This window comes from Triturus cristatus, chromosome 7, assembly GCF_964204655.1.
Source record: "Triturus cristatus chromosome 7, aTriCri1.1, whole genome shotgun sequence".
Classification (NCBI taxonomy): Eukaryota; Metazoa; Chordata; class Amphibia; order Caudata; family Salamandridae; genus Triturus; species Triturus cristatus.
Window position 1 is genome coordinate 1,245,511,447 of NC_140590.1, and position 14,770 is coordinate 1,245,526,216.

Genomic DNA, 14,770 nt, shown 5'->3' on the forward strand with positions numbered 1-14,770 from the left:
TTCTACATGAGAGAGGCATCCTTTAAATGGAGGCGCCACATTCTGTGACAAGCCGCAGGTTTTGCACAGGACAGATCAGGTTTGTCGCATACTTCAGCATAAACGGTACACAGGACATATAACCAGTGCTCATAATATTGCATCACATTCTTTGTCCCATCAGGGGTCTCTAACAGAAGCATTTTTCTGCCAAGAAAACATCCTTCCTCAAAAGGTTTTTCTTCGGTGTACCCTTTTCAGTAAGATTTACCCAGCATGAAATGAACTAACCGCCGCCCAATGCTTGATCTCATCTGTTCAGTAAATCCTAACACTTATTGGGGGTAGAGCTGATTTACAGGACACCAGATACTTGTTTAGGTTTCCCCTGAAACTTCATAAACTACTAGAAAGTATGCAATAAGGTGAACTAAATCCCGATTACGGAGTACCAGTTAGAATATTGTGGCGCTAATGATGCCCTAGGACATGGGGGATTTCAGCATTTTAAGGGTCCCATGCATGCCGGAGGGTGGCTATTGGACTGGGTTCCCACTTTCAGCAATATTTTATTACACCTACAACTATGGAGCTCGCCTCTTGGACTTCAGTGGTCAGCCCAGTGCTTGTCACCAAAAATGACAAGATGGTGGTTAAGAAACTGTAGGAGAGACCTAGCAGTGAAGTCATTGGTGACAAATCTGAACTTGCTTGAGAAGGTTTTTCAAGTACTAGTTTCCATTCCGGTCGGTCAAGTCAAGGATCGAACGCAGGTGAAAATGTCTTTGTTCTCAGAAAAAGTTAGAGGATCGCTGGGATGTTCAAAACGCATATAAAGGAAATCTAAACAAAATTGTCTGTAGAACTGATTGTTGTGGAAGATGATTTTCTAGGCAAGAAAATTCGCTGTCCAAAGTCCTTTGGATACGCTGAAATCAGCACCCCAGCTTTGTTTAAGTTAGACATTCCAGCTTGCAAGTCGAAGCAGCTCCCAGTATGGCGGGAAGTCACTCAGTGTTTCTTCCGTGGTGACATAGGCAGTATTAGAGAAGCTGTACTAGCCCAAAGCTTACATTTCACACCGGAAAGCACTACACCTGCTGTGATTCAGTAGGGGACTCCTCTACTTCTTCTGGGTTGGAATGAAGCTTCAGAGGTCTATGTGGCACCTGTCATGAAAACAATGTCTGAAGCAAGCAATGTCAACGCGACCCAGTTGGCCAACTGCAGGTTTGCAGGAGGCATTGTGACCCCAGAGTTAAAATCAGCTGTGGTCACACCTCTTCAGGGCTAGTTTGCCTCCCTTAGAGCTGTCACGTTACTGACTTATCTCCAAGCTCAAAATTCACAAATTATGTGGTCAGTCCTCTATGATTATCTCAAAGCACACTTTACCACCCTGGCACGTCGGGTTTCTGATGCTCCTTATCCTATTGGAATTGCTGGCCGCTTTGAACGGCGATGCCCGTTTTTTTCCTTGATTTGCAAGCGCTAGTTGTAGCTGAAATGAAATCTCAGTGCTGCCAGATAAAAAGAAATGGAACAGCACAGCCGACTGCTCACTCTCTGGGATTCTTGCGACATGCCATGCAGTTTTTACATGCTGCTTGTTCACAGTTATTCTTGCTTCTTCTTGAAGCGCATGTGTCTGCAGTTTTGTGCCCATGAGTGGTCTTCCACGGGTGTGCCCTCAGACCAGGCTTGACTAGAGTGCTTGAGCAACGCATAAAGTGGTACGAGTACAGGATCTTACCAAGGGTTATGTTTTGATGGGGTAAGGGAAGTAGGGAGGGATGGATAGGGACAGAGCTGGCAGTCAGCAAGCCAAAGGCGTGTTGGAGCGATGCTAGCTTGTGTTGTCGCTGTTGGGTTTATCACAGTAGGGGTGCAGGTCCTATGATCCTCTGCCTAATCTGAGTTACATTGTGGGTGTAAAGATGTTTTTTTGGGGCGTTGAGGGCGTTTTTGAATAGCAATGTGAGTTATATGTTAGTGTGTTTTTTCCAGGAGGCTCGGCCCACCTATCCTGGCTTGGGGGGGGGGGGTGTCATTGTGTGGCTGAGTAGTGCATATTTACTTATTGAGGCTATGTGTATGGGTCCTTGAGGTTAACCACGTGCTTTGAGGGGCTGGTTTGTAGGGGACAAACAGACCTGTGGGCTAGCAGTGTGTGTTGGTTATGAGTTGTGTATGATGTGATGTGTTGTGTTGTAAGGTCAGAAACAGTTGCTTTATGTGGTGCGTGAGCTGGCTTCTTTAAGGCTGGTTTTTATCTGTGCTTCCATGAACTGGTCTGGGACTATTCATTTGTTTAGGGAGTTGCTCTATTGTCATGATATGTTTAAATATTGCTTGTGGGCAGGGGTCTCTGAAACCACCCTAGTTTGTTTGTTTGTATTAGATGTGCAGAGTAGAGTTTGCCATGGGCTCTAAACTGTTCGAGGGCTAGTTCCTTGGGTATGGGAAGGTCAGGATGTAAATGAGGGTTTACAACGTTTTGGGATAAAGACAAAGTTGGTCTGACAAATGTAACTGGACCAGTTAGTAGATGTCTTGAATTTAGCAGACGTGTTTAGCTAGATTCTTGCATAATTCCTACGATGGTGGAGGGTTGATGGTTATGGCTGTTGGATGGCAAATGAGATGAGTAACTGCTCACTGTATGGCAGTGGGTGAGGTGTAGATACTACTAGAAGGATGTCAGACCTGAAAATCGTAATGAGCATGTACCCTGCCCAATGGGACCTATGACTGATTGCGTCAGGAGTAGAAATTCTATGCTGATGGTTAACAAGAATGTAGATGGTTTGTCAAGTTGTTCCAACCGGATGTGGAAGTCTTCACTATGGTGTTACTTGGGGATTTGTGAATGAAGTATGTTATGGAGTCTCTAAGTGTATCAGAGAATTTGGGGTTGGAAGAAGGTGACCTGTATATTTCAAAAGAAAGAGAGGGAGTTATAATGTGGCATAGAGCAATAAAGAAGTGGAATTCGTAGCCTGGAGTGAAATCTGCGTGCTTTAGTTTAGTGGGTTTAGTTTAGTTTGGTTGTGGGATTGTCTGTTTACCTCCTTTTCCTTGGCTCAGGTGATTTTGGCAGACTAGTCTGTAAGGGTTTTGAAACTAGATGGTGGGAGTACGTGCGTCGGGCCACCAGTTTCTATGCTGGGAAAAGAAGATTCTTATCCAGTGAGGAGAGAAGATAGAACAATGTTTGGACAACCAATGTACGTTTAGGCGCATGTTTCTGGTCTGTTGCTCTTTTGCAGATGTGAGGGTGGTTATGAAGGTCTACATAGGGTTCATTGGTGCAATGTGAGGCCTTTGAATGCTGCTGTGATCTGGTGTGTGGGCATATCACTGTGGGTGAGATGGCTATATGATCTGAAGGATGTCGGCATAGCTATAATTGCTGCAGCATGTACAGTGGCACCAGTGTCCAAGGGTGTATAGGCCCTTAGCATGCCTATTGTAGCTGTTGTTTTACTTCCAAATTGGGTGGTGGGTTCCATGTTCCATGGAATCCTTTCTTGCACCACCTAGTAGTGATATTAATGGGGACTTCGTTTTGGGAGGGAGCTGCTTAGCTGGTGCTTGTTAACAGGGTTTTAAGGAGGGGTTTTGGTGTTATTGGGCTGGGAAGTCCTGCTGCGAGTCAGTTAAGTGTGTGAGTGGCGGTTAGTTTAGTCTGGTCTTTGTTATTGTAGCTGAGGTGCAGTCAGAGATGGACAGTTATGTGTTGAAATGGATGAGTTGCATGGTTTCTGAGCTTGTTCGGTTTGGCGGTTATTTGTGTTCTGTGTGTGGCTCTGTTGTTTGCTCTTGTGGGTCTTCATGTTCTGTGCCTTCAAGAAGACGTTTCTGTGGGATCGGGTCATTGGGTTTATTAAACCATGTGTAACTTTTAGGCCATATACAGGGCTAGCAAGCTTTGCATTGTTATCCATGCATGAGCGTAGTTGGGTAGAGTCTGCTATCGAAACTTGTGTCTAGAGCCTGACTAGTGTCTTGATCTATGTGGTTCCTGTGGTGTGCCCTGGGTTGAATATTTTCATCATGGAGAAGGGGGTGTTCATGGTGAGAAGATGGTCAGATAGATTTGGTTTTATGCCTTTGATCTATTTAGCTGGGAGAGTTGCAAGGGTTTTAATGAGGCTACTGATGGAGTTCTTGGTGGAGTTTGGATATCAGGTGTGAAGTGACATTGCTGGTAATGCTGGTATGGCACTGAAGTGGGAGGTCTTGAGACCGCATGATGGTGAGCATTGTTGTGCTTGCTGATTTGTCATTTGTGAGGTTATTAGTTATGTCTGTTGAGATTTTCCTCGGGTTAGCAGGGGTGATGCCGAGGGGGTAAGTGTTTCCTGATAGTTGTGCAGTGGTCGATCTGAGTCCGCCGTTACCAAAGATTTTTAACATTTTTGGTCCTGGGAGTATGCTTTTTGGCCAAGCAGTGGTGAAGGGGTTATGTTTAGGCACCACATGAGGCTGTGCATTTTGTCTGAGTTGAGTTTTAAATTGTTATTGACAATCTAGAGACGGATCTCTGCAGTCAAGCAGTAGGGGGTGGCAGTCAGAGGTTGGTGATTTGCATACCATAAAATGTTGGTGCGTGGTGCGTGGTGCGTGTATCTGAGACTGTCGGTGTCTTGCAAGGTTGAGGATGGTATCAATTTGTGGGTGTGATTGCATGTGTGGGTGAGGGGTGGGAAATTGGATGAGTGGGGTGGGGAGGAGCAGAAGAGAAGGGGGCTCATGTTGCTGTAACCAAAAGTTGGACCCAGTGTCCCAGCTGCACCCGTCTCGCTTTCAGCGGCATGGCTCGCGCATTCATGCTTGTTTATATTGCTCTAGGTTTTGAAAGGACATTTTTAGCTAATAAACTCTTGTCTCTCTTGCTCCAGGTCACAGTCGGATCGTGGGCGGTATAGATGCCAACTCTGGACAATATCCATGGCAGGTTAGCGTGACCTATGGTGTGGATCATGTGTGCGGAGGCTCTCTAATAGATACCACTCACATACTGTCAGCAGCGCATTGCTTCCCAGGGTAAGTATCTAGACGATAACTCCATGTATCAGAGGTGTCCAGATTACACCTTGCAATTGACAGTCTAAAACTCCATTAACATAGAGCATTTATGAAACATTTGTGTGGGTCTGAGAGTGAGTCAACAGTAGGGCACTGCTTTTAAGCAGTGAGAAACATAAAATGATAATAACTTTGCGTTATCATCATTTTATGATTCATGTCCTGCTGCTTTGTGGCAGGCTGGCTGCTCTGCCCTCAGAGCAGGGCAAGGGAGGAGGGGTTTGCCCACTCGTAAGTGCGCAATGACTGTTTGGTTGGCCCTCTCGGGCTGTCCAAACAAGTCATGCACACTTTCCCATTCTCCATGCAGGCTGCATTACAGCATGCGTGGAGAACATGCCCACCCCTCCAACCCCTGGCTGAGCGCCATGTGATGGCGGTCAGACCAATCACAACGCTGCATTGCAGCGTTGTGATTGGTTTAGGGGTGGAAGCCTGGCTGCCTGCCTCCTGTTCCTGTCAGGGTCGGAGGCAGGAGAGCAGGAGCAGAGAAGACGCAGAATCCAGCCTCGAGGTAGGTTTTACATTTTCTTTATTATTCCGATTTCTTCCCCTGCCGTGACCCCCCGGAGTCCGCCACCGAGGGCATGTAGTGAAGCAGTAAGGTGCCCAGCCTTAAGGAACCTCTCATACATCTCAGGGTCCGACAAGCGAGCTGCAGGAGCTGGAGTGCACTTAAGAGAGTAATCTCACACCCTGCTCCCAGATATTCACCAGCGGAAAGGGTTGTGGATATGTGGCTCGTGTCGTGGATATGTGGCTCGTGCCGTGGGTATGTGGCTCGTGTTGTGTGATGATATCTGAAAATCTGGCTTACAGAGGATTACTATTTCGAGGAAGGGCAGTGGGGAAGGGGCACCTCTAGAGGTCGAGGCAGCCGTTTGAGGAAGTGAGTGCCTGAGTTGCAAGGTAGGGTGGTCGGGTGTGGTCCCCGATAAGTGTCGAGAAATCCTGCAGGATCACGTCCCTGTGTAATCTCGGGGATCCTTTTTCCCGTTGGAGCACCGAGTTATCCTCATGCACCTTCTCTGGTGTAAAAGCTTCTTCTAATGGCAGGTTATGTTAATGTACATTAACTACAATCTGGTAGTTCGGCCTACAGTTGAAAATCAATTGTCACTTTAGTACAAAGCACAGACGTCCCCACCTGTCCCCCCCCAAAGGGCCTTAAGCACCCCCTTTGAGCCTACTAGTCAAAGCACCTACCTGTCCTGTCCAGTCATTTCAATTCTATCTCCCGTTCTATCTCTCTGGGCCTGTTCTTCATCGTGTTCCTTCCCCAGTCCATCCTGGAACTAACCAGCAACAATGTAATTAATACCGATAACAAAACAACTCCACACCTTCCTCCCCTACCCAGCTTTATCAACCACCTAATGAACCCCATTCAGAACTCCCAGTTCCCAAAAAACTCACGTTCCTTCAAGGCCAAGTTTCCCCTCAAGATTTCTTGCAGTTCCAACGAGTAAATCGTGTTTGGTAAAAACGTCAAAGGCGCAGCCTCACCCCTGAACAGTTCATAACCTTCAGACTTGTTCTCCGGATGTCTTTTTCTCTCAATCCATTCTATCCTCCAAAACATTCTTGTTCCGCCGCTTAATTTCCCTCTGGCATCTGAGTCCTTGGGCCTCGCTGCTCTCCTCCAAACTAAGCAGGAGCCCAACTCTGTCCACACTAAACACCCATGCAAATGAGGCAAACCCTCTCCCAGCGCCTGCCCTGCGCCCTATCATGGATGCCGGCGAATACGTCACAAGGCTGTCATGAAGCACACTGAGTGTGCCCCAAAGGAAGGTGATGAGCAGTCAGTTTGCCTCCAAAGGCAGCCATGTGGAGGGCAGAAAGGGGGTTCAAAGGACCTCCCGGACATCCTCCTGCTAGCGGGAGCAGTCACTCACTGCATCGACCAGCACCGGATCGCAGGAAGCCTTTTTTAAGCGGGTGGCATTGCAGCATGCACAGAGACAGAAGGCCTGGCTACGTTTACCAGCCAGTCTGCCTTTCATTAAAGTCTTACCCCCAGGGCAGTGGGAGTTTGCGGCTGCCCTGGGGGTAGCGCATTATGTGCAGTAAGGCGCACTGCCACTGTTTGCGCTTGGCACACCTGGTTCAAGGTGTACCACAGTATAAATAGGGATAGGGTGCTCATCTAGAATAAGGGCCATGGGCCATACGGGCCACTGCAGCCCCTACGGTCCTTAGTGCTTGGGGCTGCCTCCTCCACCACTTTCTATTTCTATGTTTTCCATCTACCTTTTTTGCATTTGCCCTTTCCCAAGATGTCCCTCTCTGTACTCTTACCCTCTCTCCTACCAGCACCCTCCTCATCCTGCCATGTAGCTGCACAAGCTCTCGTATAACCCCTTTCTTCTGCCTCTGCCTCTCAGGTCACCCCAGTGGCCTGCGCTGTCTCAGCGTGCCCTCACTCAGAAGTCCTTGTGCTGTCACATGTCCCAGCATCAAGCTGTCTGTGCTCATGCCCTTGGATGGTGAATGCAACACTTCATAACTCCATTCTTCAGTCTCTCATCCTTTTGATGCACCCTTTCTGTCATTGGCAAAGACTGCATTCTTATGCCAGCCCACAGCCCTCCACTGCTCTCGCTGTACCAGTACACCTTCTAAGCAATGGAAAATTACCACCTATCTCTGCCAGCCAACTGCTACCTTAGTCACTACTCTGCCCAATCAGCCACGCACCTTTACCCTGAGCAACTGGATTCTGCATGCCATCTACAGCTTTTGTAGTAGAGATTAGATGTTCCCACTGGTACGCGTCACCCATCACTGCCTATGCTTTTCCTGCTCTGTCCCTCTTCTGGTATTCCTTTGCACCACCCGAGACCTGGTTAAGGTGGAAAGTATGGCACCCTTCTGCCACCTCCTATCCAGTTCTGATTGCTTTGCGGCTTTTTGCCTGGTGCAACACTGCCTTCCTCCCTAAGCACCCCTGAGCGTCTTCTTTAGCGCTGTTACCATCTCACCCCCATTAACAAACAATTCACTGAACTGATAACTCTGGAGCCAAATAGGCTTCAAAAAATAACCGACTACATTCTTCATTGTCCCAAATCCTGAAAGGCCTCCCATCCTCTAAACTTGCATAAAAGCACCTACAAAGCACAATCCAACCCCCAGACTAGCAAGAAAAGGCAGGAAGCGGAAGAGGACACCACCCAAAACTTCTTAACACCATCACCAGTTACAGATAGCATCACAACCATAACTCTCCGCCAATGCGCTATTCATGACCTCACATATGGTTCTGCAAATGGCATTAGGGATGGTATCATCAATGACATCACTTATTACCTCACATTTGGCCAGACCCTGTGTGGATATATCCCACTACGAATGACCTTAGGCTGAGCACAGCAGGAGTTAAAGGCAGAGACTGGCCTTTGACCAGGTCCTCTGGCTAGGCCTTTTGCCTCTGAAACCCACTGCACGTGGGTCAAAACCTCATTTATCTATATTTATTTAACAAAAATGTTTCAATAGTACATACCTTCAGCACATACAAGATTAAAGCTCCTGTCTCCAAGTATTCCTCAATAATCATCATCTTGTGTGCATGCGTACATCCCTACAACGACTAGATCCGGTCACTACGTTGCCACCACTGCAGCACAAGGGGGTCGGATACTCTCTTTGTTGGGTTAGTATCTCAGCCTGTGGTCAGATCTCTGTGTTCATTCTTGTGCGTGTTTGATTGGTCTGCCCAATGTCTTCTTTATGCCTTTCGTAGTGCCAATTTATTTTTTCTGCACTATCTCTCAGTAAATCACGTATGTGCTCCCTGAGCCCGGGTTCGTAAATGTGTGCCTGAGCCATATGACTACAATTTGCTGCTCTCTTCTATATCATCTCCGTTTCCCCAGTATAACAATTGTTTTGAAACCTAAAGTAATTTAGTTGATATTGACATTTTCTTCCTTAGAATGCAATTATATGCAAACATGTTATTGTCTCTCTAAAATAGCCTAATTCCCAGAACGAATTGTACATGTTTTCATTCCAGGGTTCCGGTGTCGGCTATTATCAAACTGTCATTTTCAGGGGGCTGGACAGATGTGTGCATTGTCTCACTCCAGAGGGCCAAACTTCCTTGCCTGACTTCATGATGGAAGCTCTTGCGTTTTCTGAGAGCGCGCCATTTGGTGGTTGCCTGGGCAACGCAGGGCACTGGCAGTGGGTGAGGGCTGCTTGACAGTTCTCTAAGTCTCTCACTTCTTCATGTTGGCTGCAGGGGTTCTTGCTCTGTGTGAAGCTGCAAGCCCCGACTGTCACTCCTGTATCTTCATTCTATATCAAGCTGCCATGGCGCCCTTTTTCGGAGGTTTGGTCTCTGGATTTTGGGTCTGGTACAGGACAGTTTCTAGGGCCTGCGAGGGGGTTGGTGTTAGGGATGGCCAGTGCTGGGTTGTTCGGTTCATCTGGCTGAAGGGGTGTTGATTGTAAAACAGTTTGGATATACACATTTAGAGAAGAATCTGTAGTACATGTAACCAAGGACAGGTGGTAATATTCAACCTAAATGCTCAGCAGTAATGTGGAATTATTCATGCACACTGTCTGTATATCAATGGCGAGGGCAGGCTGATTTAAGCACACAACTATATCTAGAAGAATATAATGCTGATGTTGACAGCAGTTTGTGATACGTGGTGCCCTGCTCACTGTTGACATTCCAGTCGCAAGAAATTCCATTTTAATAAGTTTATGAACTTTTGCAGGGAGAGAGGTGAACACGTGCCTGACATTAGTGTGTTCAAGTGTACAGGATGTAGTAGGATGGCCGGAACCCGGATGTGGTACAGGGCAGCCTACTGCCTGCAACTATGAGATTATGACTACCCTGTATCAGTTCTCAGATAGTGTGTCAGTGAATGGTGTTGGACTGCTAGTTCTGGATGATGCCACTGAAGCATCAATAGCTTGCAAATGGCCCTGTTTGGCTGCAAGCTAGCCAGCTTGATGCACATTTGATCAGGAAAACTGCATAAGATGCATGAATGCAGAATACAGGACCTTGTCCAGCTTAGCAAATACATAGTAAGGGAAGCTCACTCATAGACTATTGCAGTAATCAAGTCTGCTCAGCACTAGTGAGTTGGTGAGTGCCTTAGCTGTACTCAATACAATATGTGGATGACTTTTGCAAATGTTGAGTGCTTGGTATCATGCTGCTGTGGCTGTGGCAGTAATAATGGAATCCATGTTTTTTCATTATGATGAAAAAAACCTTAAGGAGTCTGGCAGGGGTGGAAAATGTCATGGTGGAAGTGGATTAAGTCAGGTGAGAGAAAGGTACAAATAAGCAGGGAAAGAACTGAGCCTCAGTTTTAGAAGCGTTTAACATGAGCCGTCCAATGTGAGATAGCCATGAGACAGGTATGTGTCTGAAAGAGGTGAGTGAAAGTAGGAAATGAGAAAAAGATTTGGGTGCCATCTGCATAAAGATCTTTTCAAACAATAAGGGGACCCAAGTAAAGTCAGCCAGGGACCTCGGGAATCAATTATTTTGTGCTACAATGGTCCCTAGGGAGGTAGGGATAGGAAGTAACAAATGAATACAGACCCAATCAGTGCTGTATTGGTTAACTTATCCAGCCGGACAGAGGTTCAATATTTAATTTATCAGCAAGTTTTTTGGATATAAACAAACACAAATATTGAAAAGTGGGACACAAGCCTGCATCCTACTACACAAACATAAAATAGGGAGAACATTTAAGCGAGGCTCAGGCAACGCTTACGGTTTGTTTTGACAAGTAGTATGAATTTTAAGAAACAAATTGCAAGTAACGCCTCTACACAGTTAATAATAACATCACATTTAGTGCATGAGGCATTTTAAAGGTGTCGACGACGTTTCGATTCAAGTGAACAATGCGTGGATCATCTTCAGGACATTATATTAGCATGCCTGTATATAAGTGCCTAAGATAACTGTAAATTAGACATAGGTCAAGAGAAGGGAGGAAGAAGACATAAGGAGAAAATTAGGAGGGTGTATATCATCGGTATACAGCCTCGAGAGAACACAAGCTAGTCTGAACAAATAATTTTAGCTTCAAAGAATTATCAAAACGCATTGGTAAAAACAGTGGTAATAATGAATCACGTGGTGCAGTGAGAAAGAGTAAGTGACTGAGTGAGATAATAAGTCTTGGAGTTAGCGTGACTGCATACATTTAACGCTTGGTCAAAACAATCGTGTCATGTCGATAAGGTATCAATACATTCAGCAGTATGAGCTTTTATGGTAGTACACTAGCATTTTAATGAACAAGAAAATTGTGGCGCAGTAGATACGTGGAGGAGAAAAAGAGAGAAATTGATCAAGAACGTCGCAGTGAGTGAGGAGAAAGGTTCTCTTACAGGTATTAGACCATATTTAAGCATAAAAACATGGCGCAGTGACTGCGTGATTTATAAAGGACAAGAGGATGCCGTAGTGAAAAGATAGGAACTCTAGGATGACCGCCATGCTTGGCAGACAAGAGAATGTAGCAGCAAGAGGATAGGGGCTCAGAGATAACCGCCGTGCGCAGCAGACGGGGTTGCCGTGGTAGAGGATGAAAGAAGATAGGCACAGAAAGATCCTTACTTGGGGGAGTCCGAAGGGCCTGCCACGAGATTGTGGGTGTGACAACACCGGATGCGGGAACGTCCAGGCTCGGTAGGGGCTCCTACAGGAGTGGGGGAGTACCCAGAATTAGCGGCAGTGAGGAAGCGGGAGTGCAAGGAAGAAAGTGTGCGATGATGCTTACCGGCCGTCGCATATATGCGGTACTGGCAGGTCGAGGATCAAGGGGCACTTCAGGGAGCACTTCAGGGGGGGCTGCGTGTAATACGACTTCGCGATGGCAGCGCGATGGCCTGAAAGCAATGGGGGTGTTCGTTTGTACCGGAGAGAGGTCATGTAGTGTGGTGGATGCACAGGACCGGGACTCACCTCAAGTAAAGAAATTGGAGGGATTCACGGGAGTGGAGCCACAGGCATGTGCTCGGACGGCGTAATGACCTGGAAGGAATTGACAGGGGGTCAATTCGGCTGACAGCAACTGGGAATTGAGGAGCTAAAAGAGCGCTGTGGAGGTGTGCTTACCAATAGTCGATGAATGCGCCGTGCTGCTCAGGGGGTCAGCATCCGGGATAGCGGGTGGGAGGACAGAAAAGAAGAATGGGTGACATAATTCTCTGACAAAGTAATAATGGCTAAAAACCTTTTCAACAAAATTGTACTCTAAAATATGCGATCCTTTGTCCTTGCAACAGAATCTATATCGGACAGACTACCCATAAAACACGTATTGGCATCTGCCAACACTGGAGCAGAATACGATGCAAGACACCCAATGCACCTCTGGTGGAACATTACATGGAAAATGGCCATTCCAAGGATGATATACAGTGGCAAACTTCTAAACAAAGAAGAACTCAAATGGATCTTAAAAACCAACAGTTTACATACAGGGTTGAGTCGCCTTGAGGACTGGACCAGTCTTATCTAAATTCAAGGACTGAACTTGGTCTGCCCCCTCGCAGATTTTTTCATGTAATTCTGTTTCATAAGTTTTTTAGCCTACAATTTTGTTGAAAAGGTTTTTAGCCATTATTACTTTGTCACGGAATTATGTAGCCCATTCTTCTTTTCTGTCCTCCCACCCGCCTTCACCCTTTCTTCATCGCACTCAATTCAAGTCTTCCTACACTCACTCTATGGAACTCACCCCACTCCAATATGGCCACCGTTTCCATCTTCCAGGCCCTTCTTCACTTTCTGATGAACTTCCATCACATGACTCTACCGACCTATCAGGGCACTTCTCTCACTACTTGAAGCAGAGCCTTAGTCACCTTTCCCTCCGCTATCCCGGATGCTGACCCCCTGAGCAGCACGGCACATTCATTGACTATTGGTAAGCGCGCCTCCACAGCGCTCTTTTAGCTCCTCAATTCCCAGTTGCTGTCAGCCGAATTGACCCCCTGTCAATTCCTTCCAGGTCATTACGCCGTCCGAGAACACACCTGTGGCTCCACTCTCGTGAATCCCTCCAATTACTTTACTTGCGGTGAGTCCCTGTCCTGTGCATCCACCACACTACATGGCCTCTCTCTGGTACAAACTAACACCCCCATTGCTTTCAGGCCATCGTGCTGCCATCGCGAAGTCGTATTACACGCAGCCCCTCCTGAATTGCTCCCTGAAGTGCCCCATGATCCTCGACCTGCCAGTACCGCATACCTGCGACGGCCGGTAAGCATCATCGCATACACTTTCTTCCTCGCACTCCCGCTTCCTCACGGCCGCTAATTCTGGGTACTCCCCCCACTCCCGTAGGAGTCCCTACCGAGCCCAGACGTTCCCGCATCCGGTGTTGTCACACCCACAGTCTAGTAGCAGGCCCTTCGGACTCCCCCAAGTAAGGATCTTTCTGTGCCTATCTTCTTTCATCCTCTACCACGGCAACCCCGTCCCCTGCGCACGGCGGTTATCTCTGAGCCCCTATTCTCTTGCTGCTACATTCCCTTGTCTGCCAAGCACGGCGGTCATCCTAGAGTTCCTACCTTTTCACTACGACATCCTCTTGTCCTTTTTAAATCACGCAGTCACTGCGCCGTGTTGCTATGATTAAATATGGTCTAATACCCGCAACAGAACCTTTCTCCTCACTCACTGCGACGTTCTTGATCAATTTCTCTCTTTTTCTCCTCCACGTATAAACTGCGCCGCAATTTTCTTTTTTATTAAAATGCTAGTTTACTACCATAAAAGCTCATACTGCTGAATGTATTGATACCTTATCGACATGACATGATTGTTTTGACCAAGCGTTAAATGTATGCAGTCATGCTAACTCCAAGATTTATTATCTCACTCAGTCACTTACTCCTTCTCACTGCACCACGTGATTCATTATTACCACTGTTTTTTACCAATGCGTCTTGATAATTCTTTGAAGCTAAACATTTTTGTTCAGACTAGCTTGTGTTCTCTCGAGGCTGTATACCGATGATATACACCCCCCCTAATTTTCTCCTTATGTCTTCTTCCTCCCTTCTCTTGACCTATGTCTAATTTACAGTTATCTTAGGCACTTATATACAGGCATGCTAATATAATGTCCTGAAGATGATCCACGCATTGTTCACTTGGGTCGAAACGTCGTCGACACCTTTAAAAGGCCTCATGCACTAAATGTGATGTTATTTTTAACTGTGTAGAGGCGTTACTTGCAATTTGTTTCTTAAAATTCATACTACTTGTCAAAACAAACCGTAAGCGTTGCCTGAGCCTTGCTTAAATGTTCTCCCTATTTTATGTCTGTGTAGTAGGATGCAAGCTTGTGTCCCACTTTTCAATATTTGTGTTTGTTTATATCCAAAAAACTTGCTGATAAATTAAATATTGAACCTCTGTCCGGCTGGATAAGTTAACCAATACAGCACTGATTGGGTCTGTATTCATTTGTTACTTCCTATCCCTACCTTCCTAGGGACCATTGTAGCACAAAATATCTGCATAAAGATGGCACAAGAACATGGCTAAGGAGATAAGGTCTCCCAAGGAAGTAGTACAGAAAGTAAGAAAAGGAGAGGTGCTATGGCAAGGACAGGCTGGAGTCCCTGGCAGCCGAGAAAGAACTACAAGAGAAGTAGGATGAGAGTCAATTTTGTGCATTTGCAGTGA

The 14,770-nt window shown here is 46.5% G+C and overlaps 1 protein-coding gene across 1 annotated transcript in view; it reads left to right on the top strand.

The window, feature by feature from the left end:
- Window positions 1-14,770, top strand: part of LOC146811711 (prostasin-like) — a 100,534-nt gene that overhangs the window by 51,673 nt on the left and 34,091 nt on the right. Inside the window, exon 3 of the mRNA XM_085618702.1 lies at window positions 4,884-5,028. Within this exon, the coding sequence (XP_085474828.1) occupies window positions 4,884-5,028 (145 nt within the window). The remainder of the gene's footprint in view (window positions 1-4,883; window positions 5,029-14,770) is intronic.